The sequence below is a fragment of the Phoenix dactylifera genome, unplaced genomic scaffold, assembly GCF_009389715.1.
Source record: "Phoenix dactylifera cultivar Barhee BC4 unplaced genomic scaffold, palm_55x_up_171113_PBpolish2nd_filt_p 000077F, whole genome shotgun sequence".
In the NCBI taxonomy this organism is placed as follows: domain Eukaryota; kingdom Viridiplantae; phylum Streptophyta; class Magnoliopsida; order Arecales; family Arecaceae; genus Phoenix; species Phoenix dactylifera.
Genome location: NW_024067676.1, coordinates 1726961 through 1751211, shown reverse-complemented (window position 1 = coordinate 1751211; position 24251 = coordinate 1726961). Strand labels below are relative to the sequence as shown.

Below are 24251 nucleotides of genomic sequence, written 5' to 3'. Positions count from 1 at the left end.
TTCCAGGTATGGTAAAAGGTTTAAGGGCTGTGAGACAGCATCTGAGGAAGGTTTCTATACATCTCTTGCAGTGTATTTTCATAATGCAACTTTAGTTCCTGAAACTTTATTTTCTCTATGTCCAAACTCAAGGGAAACAAATTTTTAAGAGAGAAGGAGCAGATTATGCACTAAATGAGCCACAACTTATTGGAAAACTCCATTATTATATACAGCATTGCCGCAAATAAAGAATGGAGAAGTAGATAGATACAGAGGATTGAAAGAGCATCCACACGAGAAGAAATTCCAACCTCTGGTGGTATTATGCTTCTTTCAACTCATGCCTCTGTCAAGCATCTCATTGTACTGCAGCAGCGAGACTTGGCGTTGCAGCTTCATCTGCTCGTAGAACTTCGCTATGAAGTCCTCAGCCTTCGAGTCAATCTCTTCTTCTTCTTCTTCATCATCTTCATGGACTGCTCCACGTTTCGATCTATCATCATCATAATCGTGACCACCTTCATCATGATCGGTTACGTCCTCTTCTTCCATTTCATTCTGAAAGTAGCTACAGCTCTTCGGATTGCCTGTCTTATAGAAGACACTGCTGTCATCATCATCATTGTCGTCAAATTTGGTGGGCGGCTGGATGCATGGGAAGCGAGGCCGGTGTATCTTGAAGCGGAATTTGGGGGTCTCATCGAATGACAGCTCTCGCTCGCCATGGTGGAGCTCTCCATAGGGGTGGTCACCGGCTCCAAGTCTCTTGAGATGACTCGCAATGAAGTGGAGATCGGCCATTAGCCGCCGCTTCAAGGAACCACCTTTCCTTGCCCACAACAAGGCCATGCGAAGCAAGTTCCATGCTCGGCTTGTCAATGTTGCTTTCTTCTTCGCCATGGTAGATGAAGATAATTGCTTCTTAGCACCAGCAGCAAGTAGTTGTAAGAAGAGCAGCGATGTTGATGAGAAAAAGAGAGAACTGAGAACTTGTTTGGAAATGCTGGGCTTTGAAGGAAGGTGGTGGGGGGAGAGCACTTGGTTTGGGTGGATGGGTGGGGGGTCTGGCTTTTATGTGGAGAATCTTGAGACGCGCTCGCTTGGGATGATGAGCTGGTTTCCGTTGAGAGGACTCGATTAAAAACGGTGGACTTGGGATAAAATATTACGAGTCTGGCAGGTGGAAATGGATCCCAGGATCGTACACGGTTTTGAGTAGGAGAGGGCAAGCTTTTTTTTTGGAAAAATGCCCTTCGACATGCAAGAAAATAACAAGAACGTAAACAAAGAACAATCACTATTAATTGGTGCTTTTATCACTGCTCTTTCTCTTCATTCGCAAGTTCTATTGATAATATCCTGTCTCTCTCTTTTTCATCTACAATAAAATTATTTCTTGTTTTATGCATCATTTCTGTATTTTTTTTGTACCTTTACGTCCATTCTATGCTCGATTATTCAAAAAAAAATTCAACCAATAATAACTTGATAGCCGGTCTCTTCATTAATTAGACTATAACTTCTAGTCCCGACTAAAGTTTCAATTTTTTTTTTAATTCTTGGTTCCTAGTGGCTGTACACACTTAATCTTTAATACATACAGAGCTACAACTAATTATGTACATGTAGATATAAGCATGTACATATGCGAGTAAACTATAATTGTGTGTAAGAACTAATATCAATATGTCTGATACAAGCGTAAGTATCTGCAAATTCTATATAAGCATGTTCAGCATTAAAAATAAAATAATAGTGATCAAGAAATCGTATGTTATGGTCTGATCAAAAAAAAGAAGGGATGTTGAGTTTTCTAAAAATTAACCATACGTACAACTTATCGACTAAGCTGGGTATTTTGGGAAATGAGGCTAGCCGCAACTCATAGAATGTCACACTCCATTCAAAACTCATAGGATTCTTTTTTTTATTTTGCTTTTACACTACGAAACGAGTACCCTGTGGAAATCTCTCTCTCTCTTAGAAAGTGTAGAGGAAGGATCCTAATAAGGTCTTTTGGAGCAGTAAATAGCTTGCTGGAATTATAGCAAAGCTGGTTGTTTGATGGGATGGAGAACGCGCAAGGTTGGACTCCACAACCGCGTGGAGATGGCCGTATGACTCTGTCTCTCTCTAGATGGCGACAGCTGGACACCTGTTTGTCGAGTAGTAGTGAGGGCCCCACATCTTGTTTATGGCTGTGCTTGGCTGGTTCCAGTGGTGGGTCCCGAGACTGCTTCTGTCACGATCATGTGAAAGGAATACAATGCGACACTTATACGGCAAAGGATATGGATTTTGTGGATAAATATATACCATATAAATCATCCCATCTTCCAGCTAAGGGTAAAATTTTTTTGCAATTTGTTTGGCTAGATCCGGAAAACATCAAATACATGATGAGAATTTCTATTATTGGGCTCGATAGCGGTAGATACGGACTGAATACTAATATATATATATATATATATATATATATATATATATATATATATATATATATATATATATATATAAGTCAGTCAAATAAAAAAATATATTTATATTTATTTTAAATGCTTATAGATGTAAATCGAGTTACCAGCACGTTGTTGTAACCATGTATTTTCTAAAAATATTTATAAGTTTATATAAAATTAAATAGAGTTATAAATAAAGATAGATATTTCAATACTGATTGGGTAGTTTTTTATTCATATCTATATTTATTTTTTTTAACAGATACGAATACATATATGAATATTAGTCGGATATTCCAATTTTAACTATATATGAATAGATTTAGATAGAAAATTAGGTCTAAATGAATATCTTTCGGTCTACGCTATGTGATTGATCCAAACTAACCCTGACATGATGTATTTATTAGTTACAGAGTTTCTACCAACTTTGCATGACTCAAATTATGCCAAGCTAGCTCCCGGTGTCAAATTCAACTCTTAACAAATTTCTTTTTTATGAATCAAATTCAACTATAAACAAACTCAATCTTGTTGGATTTCATTTGAATCGCACTAAATCATAGCTAATCGAATGTCCATGCTCATACGTGCTCGTGGGCTAACTTGTGCCACCTATAATAACCTGTGTTGGAACAGCACAAGTTTCCAAAACACCACCTCCTCGCCCCCCTAAAAGGGACTACCACCACAGGGTTATGGCCTCATTTGTGTTAATGGAACATGCAATTGCTAGTTCAAGGAGAAATCTCTCATAGTGAGTAGATCCCACTCTAGAAGGCACAAAACAGCGAACCCAATTGATGGTTTCGATTGTATTCATGGTATGCCATATTGGTATAAACAAAATAGTACAAAACATATCATATCATATTGGTTCGGTACGGATGGCATACCAATGCTCGCTATACCAAAAAAATTTCATACCGTACTATACTAATACTCCTAATGTTGCACCGATACGAAGTCTGATACGGAGATGGTGAATTTTGATTGCACTCATTAATTTGGTTGCCAAATGTTGGCCACTTACCCTCTCCGTCAGTCATGCATCCTTCCCCTTCTGTTAGCTTGTTTGCCACTTCACTTCTATCATCCTAGTTGGTCTCATTCACGGCAGAAAAGTGTCATGGGTGGAAGCCATGAAGCTTTTCCAGCTCACCCATCTCCGGAGTGCAAGCCAAGCAAAAGTTCCGTAAAGAACAAAGTAAGTCATGATCCTAACAATAACAAAAAAAGTGAATCCTCATCACCATTGCATGCAGCTTGGCCCTTGCTTTTGTTGCTCCTTTGCCAGAATAGCTTTCTTCCATTATAGACGGCTGGAATCCTACGTGAGAGAACACCACCCACGTCACACACTGTTTCAGTTATACCACAGCAAGAATGACGAGAGAGAGGGGAGCTTGTGTTGTAGCAGAAGCAATAAGCTTCTTCCCATTTGATGCACACAAAAGGTCTTCTATAACACATAGCATGAGAAGATTAATTGGTCGAGCTTGCAGAGATTGTTGCGTTCAAAATATAAGGATGATCTAGTATTAATTAGCCAATTCAGTATTAATGAGCCCAAGAATTAACTTTTGGTATGCATTCGATGTAAACTGATTCACACATTGATAGTATAAACTCTCACCAGCTCAAACACAAATGAATATTTCAATCTTGTTGATGTAGATGAATACTATAGATACCGTAGATAACTTTATATGGATGAGAAAATCCTCCAAACCACTGTATAGAAAATAAACAGAGCCTCTACGTTGCAAAATTAAGAAATTTGGAGGAGAAAGGACATCAATCCTCCTGTATATTATATTTTCTAATTACAAGACCATTTTCATTCTAAGATGTTCAAAACTTGAGTTTTCAAATGCGTAAGATAAAATAATCTTTGCTGTCCAAGCAGAGACCAACTCCATTTATCTTGTTATACTCAATAAATTATAACTTTAATTTATTTTAGGATTTTTTCATACATACTCCCCAAAATATATAAAATTATATAAATATTCTTATAAAATTACTATTTGCATATATATACCCTCATAATAATAATAATAATAATAATAATAATAATAATTGAATAGAGTTGCAGCACATTTTGTAATTTCTTGATTTCCAGATTTCAGCCATCCGCCTAAGTTTCCCATTTGACCTGTCATCCAAACCCATAGCATATAGCGGCAGGAAATATATCCCACAATACAATGATACACACCCGGTGCAACGGGCTTTCAAACATACAAAGAAGAAAGGTCAACTGATAACAGAGAACTAAAGATTTGTCGAAGTTGAAGCATTCACAGCATTTATCCACTTAAGCTTGTCATTTTTTGAGGCAGTCCAAAACCAAACGCAAATATGTATCCTAACACAAAAATACAATAGCATCCATGCTCGCAGTTAACGTAACCACATTTCCATCTAGAAGTTTAACTCTTTGTAGCTTAATGTACCATCCCTCACCCTACTCATTTGCCGGACCTACAAGAACACCCTGAGCAGAACCTTCTTTACGGTTACCGTCATCGTTAGCCTCGGTGTCTGCTTTCCTGATCTTGATCTTATGCTTCAACTCAAACTCCGCGATCTCTTTTTTCTTCTTCTCCAATGCCTCGTTAAGGCGAGCAATGACCTCTTCAAGGCCTGCCTTGTTGCGCTGCACTGCAGGCAGGACCTCCTTAATCGTCCTCTCTACCAGCACACCACCAACCATCCGATAGCAGCGCCTAGAGGGATCGAGTGGCTGTATTGCACCAATTACAAGGGAATGCTCGCTGACTTCCATCTCTAATTCTGTGATCTTTGAGTAGAACTGGCTCATCTCAGAGCGCATGGTCGCATACATATTTGCAATTGCTTGCTCATTCACCGGTTCCCTGATATCACCACTAGCTTTGCTCGCCATGTTCCTGAAAATGCGAAGAATTCGATAAGATAAATGCAAATATAAAGCAGCAAAAATCTGTCAAACTATCGTCAACATTTTGTCATTTTGTCTACCATCAAGCATTCTCGAATTTCTGTTTACAGCAAATAATGGATGAATTAAATTGCTCTGCACTTCCTCCAGGTCTTGCAGTTCAACATGGACATATACCATTGGAGAATCATTTCCATCACATGTTATTCAAGCATTGATCAGAGATCCAACACACTGTGCTATTGATTCAACAAAGGCGGACTTATAAAACCAAATACAACCCCCAACCAAGAGTTGAAGTACCAATTCATACCGGTTCATGCCAGATATATGGTAGCATATAGGGAGGGAATCAGTACTCAGTATGCCCCTCAATATTTTACTGTACATAGTTGGTGTCGCTGTCCCTTTTGTTGTGCCAACACCAAATACTATACCATGTGTTGGTACAGTATGGTATGCACAAGAACCATGCTATACTGATTGCAAACCAGCATGGAACCCACTACTACTCCTTTGACCCTTGCTCCTGATCAAATTTTATATTCTCAAGAATGAATTGGAGGAAGCACAAGGTGGGCCCAAATTTGCAGGCCACCTAGTAACACATAAAAATCAATTTTTTCGAGCACACGCCATTTTTATTTGCTAAAGAACCATATAATTATCACTTATTCATGCTTCCAATACGTAAAATGACATGTAGGAATCAAGGGAAAATGGTAAGTTCCAGAATAGGTGCATCAGCTATGCATTAAACTCTTCCTTGCTATACAACTTTCCTTGCGACTCATTCCCATTGTCTTGTACAGTACCACTGTGCACCATAATAGAACTTTCTAATGCGAGGCAGAATGTACTGACCATGGGCTCACTTTGTTCTATAATATTGCATAATAAAAGGTATGTTTTGATAAAGTTGCCTATACACTTGATACCTACTAGAACCGAAATATTTGACAAAATCCTTCTTTTTGTAATTATATTTTCCAAAAGAGTTCATTGCTTTGACTTGTTAACATCCATGTCTTTTGAACTATGTCTTATTAAACTTAACCGCACATCTTCTAAAGGACGCATAATGTATGATATTTACAAAAATTAGACATGTTTACATGCATCATGTTTACTATGGACTGACATTAGCAAGATATGAGATACTTAAGACTGACATAGCATTTCTACCAATTACTTTGGCATCCATCACCATCCAAACCCATAGTATAAAATCATGAGTACCAATCAAAGCTCTTCTGGATTTAGCTCCCAGCCTTGATATGACACTTCCCTGCACGGACATTTTTCATCATAAAGTATTTTCAAGATTGAACAATCACAAAAAATGAAGATTCAGGAAAGATTGGGTTTTCAAAGAGCAAAAGATGATCCCGAAGATCATAAACAAACATTTACAGCTCGAAACTTCAATACCAAAAGATAAATATCAGAGCTGACAAAAGTTTCATCACTAAAAGTTGATGGATCAAGACAACCAGCGGTAGATGGTTGGGAAACTAATTGAAGCATAAAACATCTTTTAAAACCACAACAGCCAACATCTGTTAAGCTACAAATATAATACTGTTGATGACAGAAAGAAAGGAGATTCCTTCATTCCTTGTGGACTCCAATTATGCACCACATCTACCTTCCCAAATTACAATTTAAGAGCATGAAAACAACAGCAGCAAAAGGAAAAGAAAAATCGAATTGACAGACAAAGAGTGATGCCAGTCAATGCACTAGCCTAGCACATAGACAATTCCTGACTCGGTCAATATATATTGAAAATTTTCACTCAAATTAACTCCAAAGTTCTTTTAGGCTATGACTTCCAAGCTTGCAACATATAGCTTCAAAGCCAAAATTAATGATACTAGAATAATACAAGAGCAATTCATCTCCACTGGGCTTCCAAATAAGAACATTGATTGAACAAAAGGGTATATTTCTATGACAAGATCCCTGCCACGCTACCCATTCCATGTAGACAACATCACATGGAAAGAAAAACGCATGTGACAGATGGCTTCTTCCTTAGCTATGCAAACTCCGCACATACTGCAGCCATTTGCCCCTCTCATCTTTTTTGACAGCAAAATGAATCAAAATGCTGTACTTGCACAATTGCTGCCAATATCCTTGGACCTTTTAGGGGCAACCCCTCCCCCATATCACACGTGGAAAAGGTAACTAAGAACCAAATTCAGCAAAGGGAGTTTGGTTCTCTACTTTCAAATCATTGTCTAGGTTCTCTACTTAATCCGAGGATTAATATAAACCACGTGCAACTCTTGCCTGGGCCAGCAATAGCCACCAGCCTAACATTTCTTTCTCCCCAAGCGGAGCATCAACTATGAGAAAGATGAGGTTCCTGCCTGAGATTGCTTTTGTGGCTCGCTCTTTCCGCTCGCACCGTTCAAGTGGATACAGAAATCTTCCCTCTTATAGCGACTCCAAGCACTAAACAAGATCAAACTTTTCTACATCCTTGAGGATCTGCCTCAGCAAAGATGTTCAATAAACAGTCTTAGTAGATATATTCATGCAATTGGCAACTATGGCAAAACTATCAACAATAATCTACAAAGCAAGTGAAGCCACTTTGATGAGACTGAACCAAAACTTTATGCCAAATTGCAGTGTAAGTTCATTACGCAAAATGGATTGTCAATTGTCAAGTTCATTTGGTCCAAAGTACGATACATAAGACCACAATTGAATTAAAGTAACCTGTTCTGGCTCCAAGTTTGATCAAAAATTGACACGACCCAGTCCAGACTGAAATCATTTGAAATATTTTTAGGCCCAGTTATTAAAAAAGGTGCAGCTTAAATCAGTTATTTACCATGTTAGGCCCCATGCAAAACTACCCCAACCTGAACTAGTACAAGTACATTTTTTCCCAGACCACCACAGAATGCCTTAAGTGCAATTAGTAATGTTGAATTTTTGATAAAATCAGCATGTTAGCTTTGATTTTAGTGAGACAATGTGAACACGTTTAGATAAGCATTACAGAAGATGCAAGTGTTGCATGCCATTGATATGTGTTCACTTCTGTTAACAGAATTTGAATGTGCTATATCTAACTATTTTATGTAATTAATCAGTTAGATATGTTTTTTAGCTTAACTTCCATATGTTACGAACTAATTACAACAGAAGTGAGTTGTTCATAATGCCTACAATTTATGGTTGTTTCTTTGCATGCAAAACATTGATACATTTAACCAACCCAATCCAGACGTGTCCTTATGAATTGGGTTTGGGTTTATATAAGAACGAACTTGACCCGAGAAACCCAACTAAACGCAACTAAACCCAACCCTCATATGGAGACTACATCAGAAACGAGTTCTGCGACCAATATAATATGAGTCAATCCAAAATCATGCAAAAACCCATTTTAAGCAGGCATGCTTGCAGCCCAACTGCACTTGATCCAACTTGCTAACAAGTTGCCACTGATTAACCCATATCAGTTAATGGCTTGAAATCACTGACCTGCATCCGTCCAACTACAAAAGGAATAATAACACAGATAGCTTGAGGTTCTAAAGATCAACTAACAACCTTATATTTGAACATTTTTGACAAAACCAATCCCTAAAGCTTGTGACTCAAGGGAGTATCAATATCAGTAAGGTAAACCGGATGCCAAATTCTATATGTTGGAAGCTGATCTGCCCATGAAGCTCAATATACTCTTTGAGCAGAATGCTAAGTCTCATGACTCAATCACAGAAGTAGGTCCTTCAAATGTCAATGGAAAATCGAAATTTTCAAGTGAAAGATAACAGGTCGAGAAGGAAAACTAAAATAAACAAAGATAAGAATAGTGTAATTATCTCAAACATGGCATCCGGTCCCTCTATCACCAACCATCCTAATACTATAATTCCTTTTCTGCGGCAAGATCGGTATTACCGAACCGAAAAATCAAGCACAAGAATCTAATTTTACTCCCACTACATCACTGAATCAAACGCTAGATCCTTATAACAGGTTCACAGAATAAACATGGAAAGTTCCAAATTTGAATTAAAATGGCTTAGAGATCAGAAATCTAAATCAGATAAACAAACATTATATTCTCCAAACTATCGATAATTGTATAAATGAATTAACATTTTTTTAAAACCTAGGGAAAAAAAATCTCGAGTAAGATTCGAAACTGACCAGGAATCCGGGGCAAAAAGCGTAGCTTTTGGATGGTTAAGAAACCCTAGAATAAACTACAAGCCTAGGGATCTGAGATAGAAGCGGGGATGAGAAGCCCAGTTGGAACAGATTAACGAAGTTGGAGTAGAAGGAGGAAGAAGAAGAAGAAGAAGAAGAAGAAGAAGAAGAAGAAGGGGGGAAAGGTCAACCTTGTAACAAGGGAGAGACCGCGGACGGCGTTCGGGCAGCGCGGTCGGACGCCGGGACGGTCCTACGGTGGTAGGCGGCGGTGAACGGGCGGCGCCGGAGCGGAGGGAAGAGGAGAAGGGGAGGTTGGGATTTGGGAGCAGAGAGCCGACCGCTCGGCTTGCCTTGGATGGGAAAAGTATTAAAATATGCAAGCTTCAAGAGTCGTGCAACCCGGGATAAGACGAGGTGGTTTTAGTAAATTTCCAGCCGGCTCCAAAATTGCTAAATCCAACCTCACACAACTTGCTCGTATTTGATCAAATTCAGCTCAATTTGATTACGCAAAATAATAAGATAGTATTTAAAATAATTATATAATTACAAAATAAAAGCTCTATCATAATTTTCTTAAAATTCAATTTACAAACTTATGTGATGCTTAAGTATACCATAATTTTTTTTTTTTTGAATCTTTGATGTTTCATGACAAACTTCATCCCCAAACATCTCCTTCATAATAATAAATTGCATGGGATATCATGCCTCCAATTAGATTAAAACATGGCGAGTGATGAAGGGGGGTGGGAGTGGGCCTTGGCATTCTAAGCTGGAGAGAGAGGGAGGGTGACAAAGTGATGCTTTCTTTATGTTGCAAATTTCCTAGCAACTGCATGGAGAAACCTTCTCAATATTAAGAGTTGCGATACCAACTTAAATTTAAGTCATACTGGATCTAGTTAGGCTTGAGTTACCTAAGTTGCCCAATAACTATTATGATTCTCCAAGTTGATTATAAGTTGAGTTATATTTATGAAACTTGATAAATCTATTTTCATTTTTGATTGGCCTGTTGTTCCTATTCCCTATAAAGAAATTATAGTCCCCTAACAAAAAAGAAAAAAAATGCGATTAAAAATAAAAGCAAAACTAACAAAATATTTAATTTTTTTCATTTATTTTTCGCTATCATGATCCAAATCATTTGATTCAAAAGAATAAGAGAAATATTTTTTATGAATTGTTATAGTTATGGTCTCATCACGTCTGGATCATAGGGCTTTATGAGATAAAAAGGAGTATTTGTTCGATACCTAGCATCCAATCAATCCATGAAAGAAATGGAGCTAAAATTTCTACTTTGATATTATCTTTTAATTAAGTTAATTATTTGGCTTTCATCACATTTGAAGATGAAAGGAGTATTCGATGGATATATCATCCTATCAATCCATTTAACGCAATTCGATATTTTGGTTTGAGTCTCTCGAACATATTATTCATGATATTCGTCACATTTGAAACAGACGATTTTGTAAGATAAAAGGAGTTTTTGATAGATCCTAAGTGTGAGCTATCTATCACATTTAACATAAATAGGTGTTCTGTTCTGATATTGTTTTCAGATCATGTTATTTATTTGGCATTCATCACATAGGAATTTGATGTGTTTGTCTAATGGAAGGAGTTTTCGATAGATAGTTATCAACCTACAATCCACTAAATATATTCATATGTAAACCAGAACCAAAGAAAAAAGCAATAACATGTTATACACATTCACTTGAACATGTACACATGTTTGGCATCCTACATAGGTCAAATATAATGCCATTTAGTTTTATCCTTTATAATTCACCCTATGCTTTGAGACATGTGGTTAAGCAGGTAGAAAATACTCACAATCTTATTAATCATATTCTATGGCTTGATGATCTTGTGTGCATCCACATATGTGCGCACTAGAAGGGGGAAAACAAAAGAGTTACATCCTAAGTGTGAGCATTCAAGGTATTTATGTTCTGTAAACGGCTGCAATTTTCAGCATCATTTATTAGTATCTTAGGACCTAGGAAAACAGGTATTTACTTTACATAAATGTCCTCCTTCCAACAAAATGACAAATAAAGAGTAGCTAGCTGCACAAGAAAAATCTCAGGTACAACCATGCACCCAAGACTAACCTTTATATGATTTTATTAAATATATACATATACATAGACTTACAATGTAAATCAATATGACCTATAACTTAAATAATGGTCTGAGGAACAACTAATCTAAGAATTGATAACATAAAATAACAATAAAAGCCCTAGCATCTTTATTTTCTAAATTGTCTGCGTTTTTTCCCACCAATTATCAAGATTATTTGAACATGGATAATTTATGTTCGATAGGTCTCTTGTATAATTCTCAAAGAATTATACAAATTAAATACCTGCTTAAAACAAAACCATAAAAAAATAATAAAAAAAAGGAAAAGAATTAAAATCGCCAAGCAGATGGACATTTTAAAATATTTATCGAACAAATAAATTAAAGAATGTGACGATCACTGTAAAATAATCCAAGACGACCGCAAAGAGCACCCCACATTACACCCACGCCATCCATCCCAATCTCTGGCATCAACTCCGGTGACTTAGAGAGGTCATTTCGATCGTAATAAAGGCCTCCGCCTCCTCACCAGCCCCGGACGAGAGCCTTGACCCACCGGAAGGTCTTGCGGATCGAGGCCTTGACCTTGCCCTGTACCGCGTAGATCTTGTACCGCGCCACCCTCCGTCGCCGCTTCGCCTCCGCGTCGGCGGCCCACCACGGCGCCGGCCCCGACGACAGCGACGTCGTCGACGACGTGAGGGTGCCCCCGCCTCCGACCGCCCGCCACCGTGCCCCCGGCGGCGGAGGCAGGCGGCAGATGCTTGTCTGGCCCGCGCTGTAGGCCTTCCCGCTCACGATCTCCAGCCCCCGGCCGCCGGCGTCCGCCGCGCCGCCGTCGTAGGGGCGGAGCCCGTCAGGGTAGCTCCGATCGAAGCCGTGCATTGGGAAGACGAAGGGATTGCTATTCCCGAAGGCGTTCAAATTTGTAGGGTTATGATTAGGGTTAGGGTTTCGTTTTTTAGGGATTCGAGCTGGCGCTTAATACCGGCTTCTTTTTAGGGGATTGGAATGGATATTTTTGGGACGGACAACGGGGAATGGCCTTGATATTGGAACTTTGGGGTGCGTCCAACTTGTCTAGAAGAAGACAGATCAGACATGGCCTAAAAAAGAGGGCTTTGAGCTTGCAAGCGAGAATTTTCTGGATCCACCTTTATAACTTTTTTTTTTTTTTTTTTTTTGTGGCTAACAAATCCACTTTGTGGTTAATGAGAGCAATCCTAAACCGTTTGTTAATGTTTTTCAACAAATTTATTTTAAAAACACTAACAAGTCATGAAACTTGAAAAATGAGCTTAGGAATAATAATTAAAAAAAAGCCTCCCTACATTTTATAAACACTTTTGATATAACATTACCTTTATTTCTTTATTTTAGAATGCATAAAATCAACTTTTCTAATACAATGTTTTTACAAAGCTAATTAGCAATTAAACAACCATGATGATCTGAATTATCTGTGGTAAATTGCATCAAGGCTGGCATATGTGAATGATCTCATGTTTCTCTTATATTGTATTATTTTCTCTCTCTCTCTCTCTCTCTTTTCCTATTTAAACAAACATTCCAGCACAAAAGGATTTTATTTTATTTTTTCCATCACAAAAGAAATTAAAATTTTGATGAGTAAAGCACAATAGAAGGCTAGTGATGCAGTTTCAAGACCAACATGTTTTTATCTTGGTGATCCTGCTGGCCTTGGCCAGCAAATTGGACCATTTGTTTTGTTTCTTCTACCTCTGGATGAATTAAACTCTAGGAAGAACTAGTGATGGAGCCAAGAAGCACAGATAAAAATGTTTAAATGACTGAACATAATTCATTTTACTCCACAAAACTAACCTTGCTCATCATAACTGCGTAGCTTACATTATTGGCGAAGAATATCTATCCACAATCCAGTGCTAACAAGAGATCATGAATCATCAGAGCTCACAGGTGGCATTATCTGCTGCCAATACCTTGCTGTTCTAAGCTCCTTCAGCATCCCATGTACCTGTTGCTGTCTGATGATTCTTGTTGGCATGCAAGGCCTCGATTCAGAAAAAAAAAGAAGAAATGTTTCAATGGTCAGCTTATGTGGCAGGAGGGAAGGAACACCTGGTGTCTCTTTAGCCTGATGATGTGGAGTCGGTCATTAGGGTTGGGTTTTCCAATAATAGAAGCCAACGGTGGAGAGAGTATAAAACAAGGAGAACAGAGAAGTATTCAGTTCCTACAGATCAAGCATAAGAAGAATAGACAAACACAAAGATATTCAGTGATGCAGTGAAATCTGCCCAATTAGTTGTTAAGATGCATGGATACATTAAGATACCATGGATGCCTACAAGAATGCAGAGTGCAGAACTTTGTGAAAAAAATCACATGGCAACTTTCATGATCTATTTCAATTGACCAGGATATGCCAAAACGAAAGGAGGTCAGTTGGAGGGTTCCAATCTCACAGCAATGTTTCAGTAGAGGAACAGTTGGGGCTGAATGTTAATCACAAATGTGCTTGGGCAATATATACACGATCCTCGTGAGCTACATTTTTATATAAATGCCTTTCATATGTAAGAAGCCAGCAACGAGACACCAGAATAGAATCTCCAGAAGCACAAAGGCCAGAGTGCCCCACCTTTTGGAATGACATATGGCTTGAAGCAATGATTCGGTCAAATCCACCTGCAAGAGAATTTTTTTTATTGCAGTGAATGATCTGAGATATTTTGAACATAAGTGATTTAGTTGGAAAAAATGAATATACAGATTAGGACAAATCAAATTGAAAAGGATATAAGTGTTCTTTGAAGAAGTTGGGGACCGAATTCATTTTGCCATGGTGATAGTGATAATAAAAAGCCAAGGGTCAACCATGATCTAGCCTTTGTTCTGTTCAACAGTGAAGTATCCTATGGTGAACTATAGATCCACATTTCACAGATAATACCCAAATAAAATGAAGAGATATATACCAGGTTGTTTTCAGGTGATCGCCAATAGAATCCTTGTACAGCTGCCGGAAACAGCTCAGAAGCAGCCAAAACATAAACAATTAGGGCATTCATGCCCATCCACTGAAGTAACATAAATGGCCTTCTAAACTGCTTGACATCAATCTGCATGAAACATGGTTGTTAGTGTTGGAAAGTAAACCAGGTTTAATAAAGTGTTTATTACAATATCAATTGCACATATGCAATTAAACTGAGAAATTACAAAGATGATAAGATTATATTCTTATATAGCAGAAGAACAAGCAAAAAGCATACAAAATGGTCACAAGAAACTCTTTCAGACACATTTAGTCCAATATGTATACACTTACAAAAACTTAACAACTTTGACTTTACTATCATCAGACATATTAGATAAGCATCTTAATTGACCTACTTGACAATATATTTTTAGCAGCAGACAAGCAAAAAGAATGCAAGGGCGCAAGAAACTCATTGAGATACATTCAGTCATATATGTATCCTTTTTTTTGGGAAAAATAAAGAACTTGATTTCACTACCATTAGACATTGAGGATCCTAGTCAACTTCTCGGTATACAAAGCTACCAATTTTCAAACCAAAACCAAAAGGGCTAAAAATGTAACACAACAGGACACATGATCTGTTATTAACGAATTCAAAACATAAGATTGTTTAGGTAATTTATCATCTGACCGACATAGAACTCACTATGTAGTATATCAGAGTTAGTAGAAAGCCAGACAGTCCTGTCGTAAGAAACATGTAGCTCAATGTGTATAATGGCTTGCTAAAAGGCATACCTGCAGGAAGCAAAGACATGGCGCTTAGGTTTAACTGCTGCTTCACAAAATCTAAGATATATATGTTAGATATTTATGCATTTCTTTGTAATACCTACTAACTCCACAATAAATCCACAGAGTAGAAGGACCAAAGAAGTCATGGACCAGAACAAGATTCTCTGAGCATGACCCTGCAGCAGAAAAGCCCAAAAATGAGCAACTGAGTTCAGTGAAAGTATCACTAGCACTGCTGTTGCTGCTAATTCCATTGCTGCTGCTACAATTTTCATGCCAACAACATCAAATAGTGTCTAGATATCAAAATAATAAAAAGACACTTTAAAACTTCAGGAAAATCTGTCACTCTTAGCACATTGTACCTTAGAATGCACGATTATGTGCCCAAAATGTAATCCAGCAAAACATGTTACAGCAGCCATCAGTGAACTGAGCATGATTCAACCAAAGAACAAAATTTGAGAAAAAAAAGGATGATTAGTATGCAACTTTCCTGTTAAGGTAGAACAAGAGATTTATAGATGTTCAAAAGAAGATCATAAAAAAAATCAAAAAGGCAAGGCATCCACAAATCAAATCAGCTAATTCTCACATTTTCTACAACTACACTCAATCTAGATGTGATTGATGCGACAATACCTATGCAGAAAATACTTTCTTGAAATGATATCATTGATATTGTCTAAATTAAATGGAAATATGTATGCATAATTACTGACCTTAATAAACCCTCAGGGTCGAATGGAGCAAGGCACCATCCAGGTGAATTTGGTGGAAGGGGCCCATAATCAGGAGAATTAGCACTGCACTCCTATCAACATGAAATGATAGAAAAGTTCCAACAAGGACTTAAACATAACTGCTGATGAATAATGCTAAGATATAAGGACTTCTGAACAATCTCTGTTACTTGAAGAAAAATCAACTAAAGAACCTTTGTCCTTTTATAGACTGGATTCTGATATAGGTGTTTTTCACCAAGAAGAAGTCGATCTATCGAGCCCACAGCATTGCAAGGAGGACCAAGACTACCCCTCACTCCGCATTGCACCTGCCAGTTACCAAAAACATGTCTATTAAGATGGTGGGAGGGTCAACAATCAAGGAAACACACTATCCATATACAATAAAATGCAATGTACCACGTTTCAAATAATGGGACAAATGATACCCCTCTGATTCACAGTATGACTAGGAGACAGCTTACAGGAAAAACCAAGAACTCGAAGCACAGGAACCACAGATGTGGAAGATAAAATTTGACAAACATAGCAGCACAGTCAAAGCCCAACACTATAATGACAAAGCACTTTGTAGGAAAATATATAGAAGCAGGTCACAAATGTGCAACCACCATGACCAGAAAACCAACAACCAAGAAGCCATGACAGTGGTACCAAATGACACCATGACTACAGAAACAACAACCAAGAAGCCATGACAGTAGTACTAAATGACATGCACCAAAAATTAAAGATTGTTCTCTGAGTCTATTTCCATACATAATATACAATAAATCCACATACAAGAAAGGGAACACTGCAGGATGTACACAAATGGTTGGATATGAGGCAGCCAAGTTGTTCAATGCAAATAATGGTCAAGGATGCTCGAGGAGGCACACAACCTCTGAAGAGGAATAACAATAAAGATGGCTGAGATTAAGGATAAGAAGAATTGCTCAAAATTGAAAGCTCATTGTTTTCAAACAAGAGGATTCAGTTGACACTAGGAAACGATTAGTAAGCTATATATATTTGATAGCAGCACAACAACTATGGAGTGCAAAATATGGTCCAATAACCAGAAAATCACAATGATGGATAACAAGGCTGAAAATGGACATCTGAAGGTATAAAATTAAAAAACAAAAAAGGCGGCAAATTTAAATGATTCTCCAAACAAGATGGGCAAGGAAAATCTGCATTAAAATCAACACTTAAAATGCAAGCAAAATAAGACCTTGAACCCTCCAATGGGCAAAAAAATGAGCAATTGTAAAAGATTTTAAGTAATTTATGATTACATTTAAGTATAAAAAATTACTAGTTCATAAGTAATTGATGAAATATTCAAATCATTGAATAGTTTGTAAATAATTCAACTATTTCAGGGAATAATTTACCAAAACATTCACACCAGAAAGAGAGAGAGAGAGTAGAAGTATGCAATCAATGAGAGATTATTAAGACTAGAGCTAGTCAATACAAATCACAAGGCTGTATTGAACAACAATGATCTGGGATGCAAGTCTCGCCTTGGACAAAGAACTATATATAATCCTGGACTAAGCAAGCATCCTTGTGCTTATGTTGGCTGACTTGTCAATTCTTCTTTTCCTCCATACAGATCTTAAGACGCATTTCTTATTTAATGGAATATCTAGATATTATAATCAATAAATTTATTAGCATAAAATCCTGTCATTTGACAAATATTATTTATAATAATAGTGACATATACAGAATCAAAAATAAATTGCAAACGGAATATTCTGAACTTACACTTTCAATTTCAACTCCATAAGTTGGACTTAGTAAAGTGGAATTACTGCTTGGAGCTGCAAACTCCCAGTTGGGCACATAGAGACCGAAAAGTAAACCAACATAGACCGAAGTAAGTATGACGGCAGCAATCCTTTACACAATGGACAAAAATTAGCCTCTATTCAGCTGAAACTCAAAAAAATAGAAAAATTCATCCATGAAAGTGAAGTTGTAACAATTACATCAGTAGTTCTGACGTTTCAAAGAAGCACAGGTGCCTTGAATTAATTATTTTTTTCTATAGAATATAGCACTTTTCATTTTATGAAAAAAAAAAATCCATGTAACCAAGGCATCCTCATCCTTCAGGATATAAACAAAAACTGCAGAGCATTATGTAAAACACATAAAAATCCCAAGCTCCTTCATCATTATACCTGTGTGAAGCCATGTATAAATTACATTCAAACATACGGTTTAATATACTATTTGACAATATGAGACAAAATGATAGGCCATCACATATGTGTTGTATGTCCTATTTATTAGCTAAATTTGTCTGTAATATCTCATTACTCGAACTTCGCATTGGCTTCAAATGATCATCACTCAATAGTTTGCATTTGTTCCTATTATTTACTTATCTTCTATATCCTTAAACTAAAAGTTTTTCATTAACTTCTATAACTTTGAACGTACAATTCCTCTGTATTTGACATTTCCTGCTAACTTTTGGCACCAATTCTATCAACCTAATGCATAACATCTAAAGACATGCTTTAGATGTTTCGGTGTTGTCATATATGCCCGTATTTGTGCTTCTGTTATATATAAATCAAATTTTCTTTAGGTGCTTTCATTAGTGCTCATTTTTTAAACTATTTTTGACAAATTTGCTTTAAAAAACCAAGCCTTACACCTAGGAGGCTAGGGCTACTTTGAGGTCTCGTCTAGGTGCTACATAAATCCAGACAGCCACTCCAATGCCTTAGGAAAACAAAAGCATAAGAGGCTTGATACAGCATATTCTCTCATAGAACCACACTAGTTCAGGCAACAGTCATGATAATATGTCAAGACATAAATAATTTTCAGAAAAAGAAAAGACATAAACAATTAAAGCCCATTAACAAATATATCAGTTGAACAAATATAGTATGACATAATAAAACAGACATAAAAAAAAAAAAATCAATTTCCGCATGCCGATAAAAGGGTTGCTTTCTGGTATTCACTTGCATGGAGTAATAATCAGCAAAAGATGTAGAATTGAGAAAAAAGAGAAAGCACAAATGCTTATTTTAAATTTAAGTCACGCAATCAGTTTATATGCGAGTTACTAGGACTTTAAAATGCAATAGGAATATGAAAAATTGAAGTAAGCTACCAAAAATTTGACTGACCATTCCAAATAGTATTTCTTCGCATACGACACTAGAGAATCCACCAACATATTGCGGATGAGCCAGATCTCTGACATTGCTGCTAAAAAATATCCAATGGATATCCTCTAAGATATGTAAAAGCACAATCAGATAACACGAAATATACCAGTAACAGAAATAGAAACAAAAATCATTTTTTGTCAGTTTGCAATGCTAGTTACTATAGTTATAAATCAAGTCACCTTGTTCCATAAAGCATTACAAATAACATTAAAAGGTATCTGCAATCTATTACTAAAGATAAACCTAGCTTTGAATTTGAAGCAGCTCTACTTATTTATAATGACTAAAAACGACATATCATAAGTATTTCATTAAACCCACAAGGTTTCCCTTATTGTTGCTAAATAAACCCCAATTATGGTATCCCATCAGTTATTTGACCATGTTTTAGTTCATTATAAGATAACATAGTAACTCTGGTTATCTATATCAGCATTTACATTAGAGAACACAATCAACATGACAAACGAATCAGGCATCAGAAAGGAAACTAAAGCAAAGGCTATCATGAAGTCCATGAAAATTTATTAGCATCATTTCAGTGCAAAGAATGATGATATGATTGATTGATCTCCACGGATCTGAGATGTCTCCCAAACAATCTGCTACATGAAGGAAATAGTTTATGAAATCCAATTGAGTTCTTAAAAAGGCACCATAAACTCTGTCACTAAAATCATTTTTTCTGTATGACATATACTTAAGTATGATGACAGGAGCCTTTAAAGACTTACTCCACATGATGCCAGTTTTCTGCAAGCAATCATGATAGTGCTTTGTTTGTTTATGTCAAAGGAATGTCCTTCATTCCCATTTTCAACAAGAATGCAGAAATTTCTAAGCTAACTATTTAATACTTTTCTAGAAGACTGATGAAATCAACTCAAGTGACAAAAGCATTAAACTCCACAAAGTTCATAAAGAAGCACATGCTACATATTCTCCACACCTTCAAGCTCAGGATGCATTTGCAAGCTATTCTATCTACCTTTGCACGCAATGGGATTAGTGTGTCATTTTATAGTCTGCAAACCAATCAGTAAACAGCAGAAAGCGATTCTGAAAACGGATTAAGGCCACTTATTTGTCCCAGAGGATTCTCAATGGCACAACAAGCAAGAAAACTAATTCATTTCCTAGGCTTTTATTAAGACCAATGTCTGGACAAACAACCTCGAGGAACTGAATTAAAATTAGAACACACTAATCAGCATGTAACCAATGCATGGATTAAAAAAATTCAATCAGCAAAATAAAAACATGACAGCAATAAATAACAACAGCTAATTAAATGCTAATCTTACCAATACCTGTAGTATTCCTAGCCATCGTATATGATCTATGTCAACCCCATAAGTCAAATGATCACGACCATGAAAGTATCCACCTAAAAGCATCGTATAAGTGTCAACAAGCAGTTGAAGTCCCAGGCAAGAAGCTAACAGTCAAAGTATATGCAGGCAAAAGAGAATTAGTTATCCAGAACAATAATAACAGGGCAGTTATGAAGATGCTTCTTCATTTGTGGTGTTGGACCATTCTTGTTGAATGCATTAAAACAAAAGGTAGAGATTAGTGCCGCATTAATCAGATAGGATGCCACAGTGAACCTTGCAGCAGCAACCCCAAAAGAAAGAGCTTCAATGTCCTCATGATAGCCTTTTTTGTAGTTGTCACCTTGTTTGAAGTTTTCTGCATAGCATTTTAAAACACATTAAGCAGATTGAACTAGTCAATTACCATCCAAACACCAGGTCGATAACAGACAAAAATATATCCTGAAAATATACATCAATAGAAGGTGATGCAATAACAGAGAAAAAAAAGTAGATGGTTTATCTTTTCTTTATATGTTTTATGAAACCATACTAATACAATAATTTTAGGCCTCGCACCTCCTCTCCTCCTGGACAAGAACCCTCACTTTGTTCCTGAGCAGGGCCCTGGTCAAATTGCACTTTCCAAATTGCTGAAGTTGCATGATGCAAAAACGAGAGCATATGTTTATTACAATATAGATTTCAATTTCATACGATTGAGAACGGATTAAGCTGAGAAAGTGATCTATACAGATGAGACAATCCAACTCATGGGACCTTAAACAAATAGAGAAGAGCCATACATCTCCAATCCACCAAAAAAAAGATTTTTTCTCAAGGAAATTGACTAAAATGGACTTCTATAGTCTTTGTTTATACCTCTAGGAGCTATCCTAAAACATGTATGCATTGCGAAAATGGACCAAACAGATCTCAAGCAACGGCACTATATAGCAGCACTGTCATAGCAATGATTATGAGACATTAGTGGTGGTATCAATAGAAATGGAACCTTCATTAGTAGGTAGAAAGAAAATGAGTTCTACTTCATTACTATTAAAGTAGTGGAACTATTATGGTAGTAATAACTATAAGATATTAGAAGTACTGAAGTCGATAAGAGCAGAATCCTTAATAATAACTGAATTTTACCTTAAATGGACACCCAAAAAGTAATAAAGTGCATCAAGATTTTTCTAACAAATAGAGAATAAAACATGCTGACTACAACTTCGAAGTGATAAAAGGGCAAAGAATCCATGGAGAATACCTTAAAGACCAGCGCCACCGATACTCCAACGATGAAGAGGAAGAAGGGCATCACGAAGTCCGCGAGGGTAACCCCAAACCAAGGCGCGTGATTTATCGACGGGAACGCCCCTCCAGCATCATCCACGAGAATCATCAGCTAAAATTAGCGCCAAATCAGAAGAGACTTCCAAGATAATTCTAGGATTTCGAGGTTTGGAATCACAAGAAGAATAGGTTACCGCGACGGTGAGGCCGCGGAACACGTCGAGGGACGCCAGGCGTTGGCTCGGTTCGGCGATTTTGAGGGGCTTCGGTGGAGCGCCGTCGGCCGCCGCCTCCGCCAGCGGCGAATGGTGGTCGGACCGCCAGGGGCGGATCTCGTCATCGTCGGCGGCGGAGGAGGAGGGGAGGAGCGGAGCCCGCTCGTCGGCGACGGTGACAACGGAGTCCATTGAGGTCTCGGATGACCCACGGGAGGGGAGCGCTCCGGTGTCTGCGCCTCGGCTGAGCTGACTCCGGTTTACAAGCTGTTGACTGGTCAGAGCGTTTGGGCTCTTTTCGTGGAGATCAGTGTTTCCGCTGGATCATCGGCCATCGTATGCACACTGTACGTTAATCTTTTTTTTTTTTTTTAGATTTTTTTTGCATGAATATTCTCCTAAATATCGAATTTTGCATGAATACCCATCCAAAATTGATATTTATATGTATGCCCTCTTAAAATACTTGTTTTGTCATCCTACCCTTTTTTTATTTTTGTTTTTTATGTGTATCCATACTATCTAACGGTGTTAAAAAATTAACGGTTTCAAATTAAAATGATTAAAATATCCTTAATGGGTAGACTTGTAAATAGATCGCAATCCCGATAGCAGGAAAAGAAAATAGGAACAATAGCGTAATTTTAAAATTTTATTTTATTTTTAATTAATATAAATATGATTTTTCTTAATACCGTTAGAACAACCGTTATATTACGGGCATTTATACAATAACAGAGTTTTATGAGGGTATACATGCAAATATCAATTTTGAAAGGGTAGTCATGCAAAATCTAATATTTAGAAGGGTATCAATGCAAAAAATCCTTTTTTTTTTCTCTAGGTTTTCTCAAACCAAAATCGAGACCATGTTGCCATTCAAGACATATATTTAGAGAGGCTAATATGGCTACGAATTAGGTGGCTGCCACGTGGCCAACCATTCCGAAAGTACTATGTGGGCCGAGGAGGGGAGCTGTCTCCGGTACTTCGTGAATTTTTGTTTTCTGATTTTATTGAATATATTCATACACGTACTATATGAAATACCTGCTTTAGAAAAAAAGAAAAAGAAAGCGCTATGTTTTCCCACCATCTTTCCACCATCAACCATAAGGCCTGGCGACGGTCTCCATGGGATGGTTTTAAGCCTTGTATGATGGAAAGCAAGGAGAAAAGGAAATCAAGAGCAAGCTTCAAACTGTCCTCGATTTCTTGTCCAAAGATTATCTCACGTAAACAATTATTGGTTCTTTGAAAAAAGTAATTTTATTTAGTGATTCAATTAGCCTAATTAGATGGTTTCTATTGATCACATATATTTTGAAATATTTGTAATTTTTAATGAAGCGTAAGATTTTTCTAGTAAATTCTGTTTTCTACTTGTTGGATCATTTTGGATATCTAGTTAGCTATATATTTCTATAAATTCTATTTCAATTTTTTAGAATTATTCATATTTAATTTAATTATGTAATTATGAAAATATTCTTGATGGTATCATAATGTTATAGATCATGGATGTGTTAAAATAGTTATATTAACCATGTTAAAAAGTTATGATACATATATATAATTAATACTTGATATGTTTATTATATCATGATGATGTCATTGATCATTCTAGATTTGTTTGATGGTCGAATCGGTAATCCATAACTTGGCCATTTTATTGATTCAATTATTACTCTAATTTTTAAAGTATGTGGTATGGAGTGGTGATAATGGTAGTCATGGTGTAGCGGTAGTTGCTGCAATAAAAAGGATAGCGAAGGTGACAATAGAGATAATGATGGTGAAGAGTGGTGGAGGCGGAAAATGGTGATGGTGGTAAAATATATGAGTTTCTTATTTTAAAAATAAAATTAAGAATTTACTCATTTTATTATTTCTAAAATAATTAAAATGATTTTTAAAAATAAAAAAAATAATAGTACCGTATATATTTTTTGTCTCAGTTTTAGTGATGCTACTTTTAAAAATAAAAAATAAAAATAAAAGATGCCAAATAGGCCTCAATTTTAATATAATATATAAAGTATTCTCGTCAAACTAAAGGA

The 24251-nt window shown here is 36.8% G+C and overlaps 4 protein-coding genes across 6 annotated transcripts; all 4 read right to left on the bottom strand.

The window, feature by feature from the left end:
• Positions 1–95: 95 nt before the first annotated feature.
• LOC103712633 lies at positions 96–1387 on the bottom strand. The gene has a single exon (XM_008799205.3). The coding sequence runs from the start codon at positions 880–882 to the stop codon at positions 316–318; it is 567 nt and encodes a 188-aa protein (XP_008797427.2). The 5' UTR covers positions 883–1387; the 3' UTR covers positions 96–315.
• A 3313-nt stretch (positions 1388–4700) lies between these two features.
• LOC120104710 (probable prefoldin subunit 2) lies at positions 4701–13637 on the bottom strand. 3 transcript variants are annotated; one of them, XM_039116316.1, is made up of 3 exons: positions 9741–9914; positions 9550–9621; positions 4701–5356 (listed from the first exon to the last, which is right to left on the bottom strand). In XM_039116316.1, exon 3 carries the CDS (start codon positions 5350–5352, stop codon positions 4912–4914), a length of 441 nt encoding a protein of 146 aa, XP_038972244.1. In that variant the 5' UTR covers positions 5353–5356; positions 9550–9621; positions 9741–9914; the 3' UTR covers positions 4701–4911. The 3 variants fall into 3 exon arrangements, with proteins under 3 accessions (XP_038972244.1, XP_038972242.1, XP_038972243.1); XM_039116314.1 differs by lacking the exon at positions 9550–9621 and having other exon boundaries at positions 9741–9953; XM_039116315.1 differs by lacking the exons at positions 9550–9621; positions 9741–9914 and adding an exon at positions 13504–13637 and having other exon boundaries at positions 4703–5356.
• On the bottom strand, positions 10765–13496 carry LOC120104711. The gene has a single exon (XM_039116317.1). It carries the CDS (start codon positions 12541–12543, stop codon positions 12184–12186), a length of 360 nt encoding a protein of 119 aa, XP_038972245.1. The 5' UTR covers positions 12544–13496; the 3' UTR covers positions 10765–12183.
• Positions 13638–13944: 307 nt separating the features above from the next.
• Positions 13945–22469, bottom strand: LOC120104709 (heparan-alpha-glucosaminide N-acetyltransferase-like). Its single transcript, XM_039116313.1, has 13 exons — positions 22171–22469; positions 21951–22088; positions 20972–21053; positions 20672–20748; positions 19317–19423; positions 17932–18064; positions 16362–16478; positions 16147–16238; positions 15790–15856; positions 15522–15600; positions 15336–15427; positions 14622–14765; positions 13945–14331 (listed from the first exon to the last, which is right to left on the bottom strand). The coding sequence occupies exons 1-13, from the start codon at positions 22381–22383 to the stop codon at positions 14191–14193; spliced, it is 1482 nt and encodes a 493-aa protein (XP_038972241.1). The 5' UTR covers positions 22384–22469; the 3' UTR covers positions 13945–14190.
• Positions 22470–24251: the final 1782 nt, after the last annotated feature.

Bases quoted from the DNA above. Each gene is read 5' to 3' on its own strand.
- LOC120104710 (XM_039116315.1), bottom strand. From the start codon at position 5,352: ATGGCGAGCAAAGCTAGTGGTGATATCAGGGAACCGGTGAATGAGCAA.
- LOC103712633 (XM_008799205.3), bottom strand. From the start codon at position 882: ATGGCGAAGAAGAAAGCAACATTGACAAGCCGAGCATGGAACTTGCTT.
- LOC120104711 (XM_039116317.1), bottom strand. From the start codon at position 12,543: ATGCACGGCTTCGATCGGAGCTACCCTGACGGGCTCCGCCCCTACGAC.
- LOC120104709 (XM_039116313.1), bottom strand. From the start codon at position 22,383: ATGGACTCCGTTGTCACCGTCGCCGACGAGCGGGCTCCGCTCCTCCCC. The intron at 19,424-20,671 runs GTATTGGTAAGA...TACATATCTTAG, and splicing joins GATGGCTAGGAATACTACAG to AGGATATCCATTGGATATTT. The intron at 15,857-16,146 runs GTCAGTAATTAT...AATCATGCTCAG, and splicing joins GACCCTGAGGGTTTATTAAG to TTCACTGATGGCTGCTGTAA.